At 28.4% G+C, this 13068-nt stretch overlaps 2 protein-coding genes across 4 annotated transcripts in view; one reads left to right on the forward strand and one right to left on the reverse strand.

Annotated features, from left to right (window-relative positions):
• LOC135922224 (uncharacterized) overlaps positions 1 to 13068 on the forward strand; it is a 160312-nt gene that overhangs the window by 48934 nt on the left and 98310 nt on the right. The gene's annotated exons all lie outside the window — the stretch shown is intronic.
• Positions 12616 to 13068, reverse strand: part of LOC135922223 (splicing factor 3B subunit 1-like) — a 42204-nt gene continuing 41751 nt past the window's right edge. For both annotated transcript variants that reach the window (XM_065456636.1, XM_065456635.1), the window contains exon 25: positions 12616 to 12935. In XM_065456636.1, coding sequence (XP_065312708.1) covers positions 12777 to 12935 — 159 coding nt within the window. In that variant the 3' untranslated portion in view covers positions 12616 to 12776. The remainder of the gene's footprint in view (positions 12936 to 13068) is intronic.

Here is a 13068-nt window from a genome sequence, read left to right on the forward strand (position 1 = left end):
CATCATTTTCTTTAATATTTTTTAATCAATTTTCTTGTCTAAATTTTCAATCGATTTCTGTTTTATTAAGATTATTGACACAAATCGACCAATTTCTTTCTAAAGAAGAAATAGATCTAGGAATTTTTAGTAAAGTGATTAAAGCTAATTCCACTGCTTGAGATTGGAATCTGATTGCATCTTATGGAAGTTACTGCTTTCCCCATGATTTTCTATTAAACATGTCGCTTTTATTTCTGAAATTTATGATATAACTTAAAATATTTTGATCACCACCTTGTATGCCTAATCCTTTTATTATATCACATACTTCATTAATAGGAACTTAATAAATAGCAGCATTGTGATTACATGTATTTATATCGTTTTTTTCTTTTTCAAACATATTTTTATCTTCAGATCTTTTAGAATATTTGATCATGACCAGGTCAAATATTCCCCCGTTCAATTGACCCGTCAAATTTAGTCATTTGACTGATCAATTGACTGACTTGCCAACCCTGACCAAAACTTATTGATAAATTTATAAATATTAAGTCATCAGACAATAAATAATAATGCTACCCAGATATCAATTTCACCAGTAAATATCAAGATTTAACTAATAAACTCAATGATTAATTTATTAATAAAGCTGAGTTCCTTGTGCGCGATTGTTATAAAATAAGAACTTCGAAAAAAAGGATAGGATCGCGAAAAAGTATATTCCAATAACAAATTTCATAAACCAGATCTAAGTTTATTAATCATTATATAAATTTATTAAGGTTAAAAGAAAATTACAAACTATCATGGAATCAATCTTCCATCTATTTTTTTTAAAAAATATTATACAAATAATATAATTATAAAAAAATGTTTCAAAATAAATTAGTCATTATTATCAATTATCGCGATATTAAATTCGCTATAATATCTTCGCCATATATGTTTGGCGAAATAATTGTCGCTATATTGTCTTCGCGATTTGGGTTTCGCGATAATAACTTCGCTATAAAATTTTCGCGATTACTGATTCGCGATAAAAGTTTCGCGGTAATGTATTCGCTCTAAAAGTTTTGCGATAAAGGTTTCGCTATAAAATATTTGCGATATTTGTTTCGCGATATTGTATTCGCGGTAAAGTATTTGCTATAAAGGTTTCGCTATAAAAGTTTCGCTATAAAAAAAATCGCGATTGTTTCGCGATATTGCATTCGCGGAATAGTATTCGCTATTACGGATTCGCGGAATAGTATTCGCTATTACGGATTCGCAATAAAAGTTTCGCTATAAAATCCATTCGCGATAAACGGCATTCGCGATAAAAGTTTGGCTGAATTGACATGGAACCTCGCGAATGCATTATCTCGAATGTATTACCGCTAAAACATTATCGCGAATGCATTGCAGAAAAAGTTTTACCGCTAAAGAATTATCGCGAATGCATTGCAGCAAAGTATTACCGCTAATGCATTATAATGAATAAATTATCGCGAATGCATTATCGCGAAAATGTTAACGCGAATTTTTTTTTGAAAATAGGGCTAAGGCTTTTGATTTTTTGACTCTTTTCTTTTTACAGTAGAAAGCAATGTCTTGTAAAAAAATATGTTAGCAAAGTAAAATATCTTTCTCAGGAAGCGTAGGTCATGAAAATCCTTATGTTATGCTGGAAAATAGAAATATCGCTTTAATCATTAAATTTTTTATTAAGAAGCACCCCCCCCTCCCCAACAGGAAAGCTCGAATAAATAATTGTCCCTAATGATACGAAAATAAAAATTAATGAAAACCATAAAATTTGGCTCATATATGGCAAAAGGATTTGAACATTTAATAGTGAAATTTTGAGGTCCAGGCAATATTTTTCAGGCTAAAATATTGAATTAACCATTTTTAAAAATCGGCTCAAATCGAACCTTTCAACAACACTACTAACTACCAATAATAAAAGGACGCTTAACCATCAAAATAGTGTTGATCGAGAACAGGCCTTTTTACCATAGGGGGAAAAGGTTAAAACTCAAGTTTGGCATAGAAATAATTAAAAAGGGCAGTTTGTATTTGGTATTCCTTTGTTTTAATTTTGCTATGCTAGAGAATGGAGGGAGTGGGGGAAGAAGGGGGTAGGAGGAAGAAGGGGGTAGTATTATAATATATGATGTAAAATCTATTGATAATATTTTCCAATTATGTGTAAAAGAATTTCTAAAATATTGTAAGCAATCTGCTGCAAATATCAAGCTTAGACATTTTCCAAAGAAAGACATTACAATGCTATGGAAATCAGTGTATATCATGATACAAAGTTTCTTATAATCATATGATGAAATAAATATATGTTTATGAACCAACCATATTTAAACAAATTGGTATCAATAAATAAAATCCCTATATGCAAATAAATATTTTCTTTTCAATATTCAAAGTCAGATATGATAAAATTTGGTCTATGGCTAAAATTAATAAAATTTTGTCAACTTCGGAAGTTTATATAAATGCAATAAAACCTATAAAAAACAAGGTCACTTATAAAACAAAGACTTATCATGCTACCACTATATTAATTTGATTTGATTTTTAGATCCATATTTTAAAAGTCGAATTTTAATCGAGGTTCAAATGGCAGGAAATATTTTTAACCATATTATAAATACTTGAATGTTTAAAAATTTGAAAATCCCCATAAACTCATTTTAAACTTTTTGATTCATCTTTCCCTACACTGATAAGAAGTTTACGGTTTGAAATAAGAAATTTTCTTTTTACTAAAATCAAATTTGAGAATAAAGTATACTATATTAAATTTTGTCGATGTATAATTTATAGGTAAGGTTTGAACTATTATTTCGTATTTTGAAAATTCAGATACAATTATTTTCGGACCTATGATGATTTTGGCAGAAATTGATCATATCAGCCATGTGAATATTGGACAGTATTCTAGTGATCTTTTAACTAAACTTAATTTTGGTAAGAGAATAGTTTGATGGGTATTATTTTATTTTTATTTTATTTGCATTTAAAATTATTAATTGAGTGCATTTTATTAAATTTAAAAATCTGATTTTGCCAGAAATGCACTCCAATAAGTGTAGATCGGTTAATTATACCCAATTCCAAAACGGCTTAGCCAAGTTTTTAGGTTATTGCATTCGTGATAATACATCCGCTGTAGTGCATTCGCGATAATAATTTTGCGGTAATGCATTCGCTCTAATACATTCACTATGATGCTTTCGTGATAATGCATTTGCGGTAATACATTCGCTGTAATGCATTCGCGATAATGTATTCGCTATGATGCATTTGCAGCATTCGCGGTAATCCATTCGCTATAATATCTTTTCGCGGTAATCAACATTCGCGGTAATACATTCGCGATAATGCATTTCGCGGAAAAAGTTTCGCGGTATTGACGTGATACGGACTTGCTAACTAACATTAACTATTTGGGTTAATGATAATAATAAAATATTAACATTATATATAAACAAAATAAATTATTTTAATAAAAATATATAAATAATAATTAATGTTAGGCATATCTTACGGAACGCTGACGGATGATTAGCCGATGCAGAATTTTTGACTAATTTAGTTTTAGCTGATTTTTAGGCTAAGCTTAATTAGGCTTAGGCGAAGTTTTTAGCCGATTACGCAACACTAATTAATTTTGGTACAGATCATAATGACAACAATTTCAATGGAATATGATTAAATATTAAATTTCCTTTTTCTAAATTCGCAAAATATTTTAATCTCGATAAAAAAAATTAACACAAGATGTTCTAGAAGGTTTGATCATCAAACAAGACTGGTAGCATCAACTTGATAAAACATTTAAGAAAATATATCAAACAAATTTAATGTCAATGTGTATCCCAATCACGGTTTCCAGGTCAAAATTTTCAAATTGCGGGAGAAATTTGGTATTATGATGTGAGAAATATGAAAATTGAGGTAGAAATATAAAAATTGCTAAAATAATTTTTTTACAGGCCCGGGATTTTGAATTGATTTAATTATCCGCCTAATATTTTTTATAATTAGTTTATATAAATACAAAGTCGGTAACTATTTTCAAAATAAAATAACATCTTGATTAATTAAAATATATCGATTTAAAAAAAACCAATGATCTTTTTTAAATATAAAAGAATGTAAACAAGATAAAATTTTATAAAAAAAAACGATTTTAATTTTACAATTAAAAATATATATTATGCGAATGTCCCGCAAAACGACCGCAATTGGAAATCTACCGTGTGTGTGTATAACATTATAGGGATAGGCGCTAAATTATCAAGTATCACGTTTAAATACATAGTAAGGTACTCCAAAAATAAGAAATAATACAGATGCAACTAGAGTTGCGGCAATTGTAATCACTTATCTTGTAGTACAAAATTCACAGAGATACTTATCATCACAATGTTGGTAGAATCTTTTTCCCATAATATTTAACGAACTCTAATATAAATGAAAACTATACTTGTAGAACAAAAATGAGCAAGGCTATCATCAATGTTTTAGGACCTAAATCCAGGAGGTCAATTCTTGACGATTTGAAAGATGGGCATACATATGCAATTCTAACAGATGCATCTAATAAGGGAAATATTAAAATATCTCCCTTGATCCTCCGCTATTTCAACAAAATTAAGGTCGTTTCAATAAAACTATTAAATTTTTTCCCCTCAAATAGTAAAAAATCCAAAGACATAGCTAACCATATAATGGTAAATATAGCAGATTTGAGATTATCAATAAATTGCATGTCAGCTTTCTGATAATGCCTCAGTGAATTTTGTAAAAACAGAGTGTATTTACAGAATTGAGTCAGCACAATATTGGTTGCGATATGTTCCTAATACCCGCCATCGATAGAATTTTAAAATTTTATAAACCTTTAAAAAAATATTTCTTAAATAAAGATTATTAAAAGCTGTCTTAAAATTTTGAAAATTTTTTTCAATAATGAATGGCAGAGGTATATTTAGGAAAAATTTAACACGTAGGAAATCTCTACTACATGCTGTTAATGTGTAGTTGAAATCAGAAGAATCTTAATAAAGATTCATAAAATTATGCTGAAGATGTGTTCATCTTTACAATTAATAATTGATAATAAATTTTATAGCGCCATTGCTAAAACTTAATTATATTTTATTTGAGATTTAAATAATAGAACTAAATGTTTACCGTCGTTATTGAGATATTTATAAAATTCCTGGCATGACATATAATATATTTGTTTAACCATTAGCTCGGCCTCTAATGTTGTTAAAGCAATCCGATGTCTCTCCTTTTTCCAGGCAGTCCTCATCAGTCTAAAAATGCGCTCGGATGAGGCATTAGAATGAGGTAAGGAAAAGACATACTCGCATATTTTTTCCAAGCATGGGGATTTATCGTTATTTCGAAAAAATTCTACCCATTTCTCCTCTGCTTTTAGACCAACTTTAAGTATTTTGGCGAATAATAAAAATAGAGAGAATTACAATCTCCTCAAACAAGACATCAATGTCTTTCGGTATTTTTATTATATTTATTAAATTATAAAAACCATCAATTGATGATTTTTGTTTCAAGGTAATAATATTTATACATTTGTAAATAGAGTTATTAAAACATATTCTGATTTAAATATTCTAAAATTGTCTTAATAAAAATATCTGCTTCATTTAAAAATGTATTAATTAGAGTATTATTTGAACATTTTAATATAATATTTTTAGCAATAGCGCCATAAAATTTATTATCAATTTTTAATTGTAGAGATGAACAGAGCTGTAACATGATTTTGTGAATCTTTTTTAATAAAGAATATTCTGATTGCAACTGAATATTAACTGCATGAAGTAGATTTCCTACATGTGAAACGAATCCCAAATATGCTTCTGATTTTTCAAAATTTTAGGACAGCTTTTAAAATCTCTATCTAAGAAGTATTTTTTTATGGGTTTGTAAAATTTTAAAATTCTATCGATGGCAGGTATTAATGACAACCACCTGATAGGTATATATCGTAACAACTCACACCATTCCAAGTCAGACCACTTCACCAACTCTAAAACATTTCATCACAATTATTTCGACATCCACAGATAGTACATTCATTGCCTTCTTGTAAGAATTATGTAGTATATGGCATATACAGCCAATTGGTATCAATTCATTATTGTGCTGCCTCAATTCGGTAACTTTAGTTTTTTCCAAAATTTACAGAGGCATTATCAGCGCAGAAAGCTGACATGAAAATCATTGATAACCCTAAATCAGCTATATTTACCATTATGTGGCTTGCTACATTGTTGGATTTTTTACTATCTGAGTAAAAATATTTAACAGTTTTATTGAAATGTTCTTATTCTTGTTGAAATAGCGAAGGATCGAGGGAAATGTTTTAATATTTCCCTTATTAGATGCATCTGTTAGAATTGCATGTGGATGCCCATCTTTCAAATCGTCTAGAATTGACCTATAGGATTCAGATAACACTTGTGATAGCCTTGCTCATTTTTGTTCTGCCACAAAGGTTTGTACTTATATTGGAGTCGTTAAATATCATGAGAAAAAGATTCGACCCACATTGTGATGATATAGCTCTGTTAATGTTGAACTACATAGTAGATGTATACGATTTCTGCAAATGTAGTTGCATCTGTATTATTTACTATTTTTGAGAATATTTTTGTATTGCAATCGATGTAGATATACTCCCCTGTACTTATTTATATGAATGAAAGATTTATTTTTGGATAAAAATAAAACAGGATAGAAAGAAATTTACAAACAAGACATGTTTTTCGAATAAATATTTAAAATTTATTTTTAAAATAAAAAATAATCAATTCATGTCTCTCAAAATTATTATTTATATATTAAAAACGTTAAAATACTAAAAAAAAAATTTCAGAAGAAATTAAAAAATTGCGGTAGATTTTTGCGGGAGATTTCCAATTGCGGTAGTTTTATGGGAGAGAGATGTCTGCGTGTAAACTAAAAAATTGCGGGAGTCTCCCGTTGATGGAGGAGAGACATGGCAACCCTGATCCCAATCCTTAATCTTCAAAATAATTTTAAATTAGAGGTGTATCTATAATAGTTTTGAATTTTACAAAGTAATGGCATAATCGTAAAAATAGATATACCGTTCCATAATACAACCTACTATCATATAGTTCGGAAACATGGCCAAGCAAAAATGACGAGAAGTTTACAGACAATGGATATGAGAATGATAGTAGGAGTATCAAAAAAGAATAAAATAAGAAATATAAATATACTGGGGAAAGGTAGCACCCATTAAAACAAAGATCAAGGTGAACAGACTTAGATGGTATGGACCAGTGGCGTAGCCAGAATTGATCGGGGGGGGGTTAAATGGGGGGGGGGCATCGGCCCCAAGCCGCATTTTAAAGATTTGCAAATTTTGTGCTCTATTGGTGTCTAACTACTATAGTAGCCAGCATAAATGCAAAAAATATTAGTAGCAAAATTTTGGCTAAATTTATGATTAATACGCGACTCAAAGCATTATTCTGAAAATTTTATCAATATTTAGTCAATTGTAAATTAATTCAATCCATTCGGTGTAGAAAGAAGAATAAAATCGCCCCTCAAACCTCCCATTTTTTATGATCACTCAATATATCTTATTCTATGTTAAAAATAATTATTTTAATTAAATTTTGCATATAACAAAATTTTGTAGTGAATTTCATTATAGATTTAATTTATACAATAAAATAAATTTCAAAATGTATAAATTTTATACAGATTATATTATTAAAAATTTATTCTAAATAAATATATTAAAAAAATAAATAGAATTACAATAAAATATGAGTAATTCTTGTGCGGTATTTAAAAAAATCTAATTTAATAATTATAATATAATTAATACAAATGAGTAAACATAAATAATTCTTATTATCCCCAAAAGTAGGAAAATCGGGATCGGGCTGGGTCGGGCCTTGTAATTTTTTTTAAATATATCAACTTTATGTTAAATTTTTTATGTAAAATAAAAATATTTGATTTTATTTACAAAAACTAGACGCATATTGTATATAATTTTATTTATAGATTGAAGCCAATTTTTAATAATATTTTTCGCAATAAGGAAATTTTCTTTCGGAGGCTATGGGGGAGGGGGGGGGGGGGTTCAACTCCCCCCCCTTCTCTAAGCCACTTGTATGGACATGTTATGAGAAGGACCTAAAAACTATATAAGTAAGCAAAGTTAAGAGTTTAGATGTGATGCATAAACTACGAAGACCTAAACACCAATATGCTCACAAATTTAAAGCCTATCACGTAATATAATTGAATAAAATGGATTGTATGAATAATATAATATGAAGAGATATTGAAGGAGCTTACAACCTGAATGTGAAAGCTAAAGGGGAAGAAAATTACAATCTATAGTATTAAATTCATTTTCATCTACAATACCATCATCGTCTTCCTCTGCTGAAATAGTAACTTTTTCAATGGCTGCTAATATTTCCTAAATCTCACAACAGAAAATGTTAAATACCATTCTCTTTTTCTATGGGTTGTTTTGGTTAACTAATACAATCAAACATGACATTTTAAAATATTTTTATTTAAAAAATGCTTTAAAAGTAGCGAAGACAAATGTTACATTATCCAAACAAATATAACGTTTATATAAGCTCTTCATTGCAGGTAGCAACTGCGATAAACATAATATACATAACAGATTCACATTCTCTCAATCAGGGCTGCGATCCCAAACTCTCGAGATTTTACTGATCGAACCTGTTTTTAAATTTAGGGTTCATGAATTGTTCCTTTTATTTTTCAATATTTTGAAAGATATAAACATTACTTTTAAATGTTTTGTATATTGTTATTCTAATTTTGAATTATTTTTATAGTGAATGAATTAGGGGGCTCCAGTGGACGAATTATAAGTTTGACCGTCCATGGTTTTTAAGAAAAATTTATGAGCCCATTCATTTAAAATATGCCCCCCCCCCATCCAATTTTCAAAATAATTTGCTCTTTATTTAATATTGTAAATTTTAAAAAAATACGCAATATTTTGAAATAAAAATATAAGCTCGTTCTGTTCATTTCACCAGAAAAATATTTTAAATTCACCCACCCGTTTGCCCAGTTTTAAAAATAATTTTAACCCCATCCAATGTTCAAATTTTTTAGACGGCTTACCCAAAATATGAGCAAATCTAGAATGAATACTAAATTTTAAAAAAATTATGTTTCTGGTATTTTAACTAAATTTTATATTCCTCATTTTTCTTGATATTTTTCACTGTCAAGTATTATTATTCATTGTGAAAGGTCATATGGTTGGAAATAAAAGTGATTGAGCATTTTAGATGATATAGTTTAATAACCTCGTATCAGGTCAATTCAGGGAAACTTTTATCGCGAAACACTTTTTCGCGAAACTTTTATCGCGAATGTCGTTTATCGCGAAGGAATTTTATAGCAAAGGTAATATAGCGAAACCAATTCCGTGAATTTTTTTCTACGAAACATTTATAGCGAAGACAATATCGCGAACTTATTATCGCGAATTTATTTCCGCGAAACCTTAACCGCGAATACTTTATAGCGAATACATTTTGGCGAAACTTTGATCGCGAACTCGTTATAGCGAATTTATTTCCGCGAAACCTTAACCGGGAAACTTTATAGCGAATACATTTTAGCAAAACTTTTATCGCGAACTCTTTATAGCGAATTTATTTTCGCGAAACTTTAACCGCGAATACTTTATAGCGAATACATTTTGGCGAAACTTTGATCGCGAACTCATTATCGCGAATTTATTTCCACGAAACCTAAACCGCGAATACTTTAGAGCGAATACATTTTAGCGAAACTTTGATCGCTAACTTGTTATAGCGAAACTTTAATCGAGAACCATTTATAGCGAATTTTCTACCGCGAATGTATTTGCGCGAAATTATTATAGCGAGCACATGACCGCGAAAATTGTGAATTCATTTTAAGTGAAATTGATATATTCAATATCAATTTACCAACCGAAGTTTCTTAAATCATAAACGCGAATGTTTTAAGAATATTTTATTACGTATTGTTTATTTAATAAGCATGTAACCTCTATCTGATGTGATAGAAAATATATTAGTCTTCCTGGTCTCACTCATGGTTGTAAGTATGGAGCGGACATTTTGGGTTAAGTTTTTACCAGAATAAGTTAACCCTCCCCCCAACATAAAATTTAAAAGTGTGCTTTATGTCATTTAAAGTAATACTTTATTTCTAATCTAGATAAAAAAAATATACTGAAAGCTAAGAATTTTTTTAATATAATCTTATAACCATATTAACTCATAATGTAAAAATTTTTATAAAAAATATTAAGGCCCGACCCGGGTTTAACAATCTTAGGCCCGGCCCGGATATATTTTTAAAAAAAATTTTTAGGCCTGGCCCGGATATGTTTAAAAAAAAATTTTTTAGGCCTGGCCCGGGTATATTTAAAAAATTTAAAATACGGCCCGGCCCTGGCCTGCAGGTCTCTGATTAATATATTGATAAAGCTGAGTTCCTTGTGCGCGATTATTATAAAATAAGAACTTCGAAGGAAAGGATAGGATAGCGAAAAAAGTGTATTTCAATAACAAATTTCATAAACCAGATCTAAGTTAATTAATCATTATATATATTTTTTAAGGTTAAAAGAAAATTACAAACTATGTGAATTAAAAAAATATTATTCAAATAATATAATTATAAAAAAATGATTCAAAATAAATTAGTCATTAGCAATTATCGCGATATTAAATTCTCTATAATATCTTCGCGATATATGTTTCGCGAAATAATTGTCGATACATTGTCTTCGCGATAATAACTTCGCTATAAAATTTTCGCGGTAATGTATTCACTTTAAAGGTTTCACGATAAAGGTTTTGCTATAAAATTTTCGCGGTAATGCTTCAAATGTTTTGCGATAAGTTTCGCTATAAAATTTTCGCGGTAATGTATTCGCATTAAAGGTTTTGCGATATTTGTTTCGCTATATTGTATTCCTGGTAATGTATTTGCATTAAAGGTTTTGCGATAAAGGTTTCGATATAAAAAATTCGCGATATTGCATTCGCGGAATAGTATTTGGTATTGTGGATTCGCGATAAAAGTTTCGCTATAAAATCCATTCACGATAAAAGTTTTGCGAAAAAGAGTTTCGCGATAAAAGTTTCGCTGAATTGACATGGAACCCAATAACCTTTTGCCCTACCCAGTTTTACACAAGGCTGTATCTCAATATCGGATGAGTTCCTTATAAAATTAATTTTGCTAACATTTTTTTACTTACTTTTGAAAAATAGATTTTAAGTTAAAAAAAATTTGAGCCTTAAGCTCACACGGCTAGTAACACCTCTCATTTCAATATCTTACTTTAAAAATTCTAAAAAAAGAAACTATTTTCTAAAATATTTAAATAGATTATATAAATTTTTAAAGGAGAAATTTTTTTTAAAAAATTTAGGGTCTACAATGGATAGGTTAGGTTTAAACCAATTGTCTATTGAAGCAAAATTTAACCCTCTCACCTGCTCATTTATGTAAAAAATTTTATTTAAACCACCTATTTAAAAATTATATTATTGGTTGTTGGGTCTTTATTTATTTTTACTTACACTTATAAAATATGCAATATTATTAAGTAAAAAAAATGATTTTTATTAAGTCTATTCTGCCAGGGATCCAAACCGACCGAACTGTTAAACCGCTAAAAACCGGTATTTTTTATCAAACCTGAATCGAACCTAAACCGCTAAAAAAATTTCTAGCTGAATCTGAACCGAACTGCTAAAATGCCTAACATGATTTTATTCTTATAAAATAATTTAGCATATTAAAAAATTTCAATTATATTTGAATTATTTTAAAGATTATCATAAATCTATAAACTTTAGTATATTGTCATTTTACAACATTTTTTAAATATTTCAAGCTTATAAATTATTATGCTTAGAGAAAAATTAAATCCAAAATATTATTATAAATGACATATCAAATCTGATATCATATTGGGCAGTGCCGGCTACCCAAGTTAGTGTGGAAAGATGTTTTTCAACAATTAAATTTATACTATCTCTTTATAGATGTAATTTGAGTGAGACGAATTTTGAAAATATATTAATTGTGAGGCTTAATAAAAAAAAATTTAAGTAAAAAAAGTAAAATATTGTTCATATATAAAATTAAACATTGATATTTATTTTTATATTTATAAATTAAATATTATTTTATTATGTGCAATTAATAAAAATGAAGGTTTTATATATGTGTTTTTTAAATTAATGATAAAATAAAAAAATATCTTCCCTATACATAATTCGAATGTAGGTTTGAATACAAAAGTGTTCAAACCAGTTTTTGAGATTGGAACCGAACCGATATTTTATTTTTTTACGAACCGTACTTGAACCTTGAACCGTTATTTTTATCCGAACCTGAACCGATATTCGTTTCGGTTTGGATCCCTGATTCTGCTCATTTCACCCGAAAAATATTTCAAAGTCATTCGCCTATTAATAGACAATCTATAGGTGTAAAGTGCTACTGAAATAAGATTATTTATTAATCCAGTCATTTGATCTTAAATCTTTATTTATAAATATAATATATAAAGTATATTTATCAAATAATAATTAATCAATTTCACCAAATAAATTAAAAACAAATTATAATTATTTGGTATAAGAATGATTATTTAATTTAAAAAATATACAAATGAATTAGTAACACTATAATTATAATATACATTCTAATTCGCTTCTAATATAGTAATTTTTTGGATCATTTTCGACTTTAGGGAAAGAGGGAACAATTGCATCTTGAGCTCCGATGTAAATGGTGTTGTAAATTTTCCAATACACATCTCTAACTTTTCTAGCAGGATGAAATAAACCCTTTTAACATATGTATAATTGAATTATATAATATATACTTAAACTAAAAAATGTATTCTTAAAATTCAGATCAATGCAAAACAAATTTTTTTTTATTATAAAGATAATCATAATAACGAATTTGTGCACTTCA

The sequence above is a fragment of the Gordionus sp. m RMFG-2023 genome, chromosome 1 (assembly GCF_954871325.1).
Source record: "Gordionus sp. m RMFG-2023 chromosome 1, tfGorSpeb1-WG-v2, whole genome shotgun sequence".
Classification (NCBI taxonomy): Eukaryota; Metazoa; Nematomorpha; class Gordioida; order Chordodea; family Parachordodidae; genus Gordionus; species Gordionus sp. m RMFG-2023.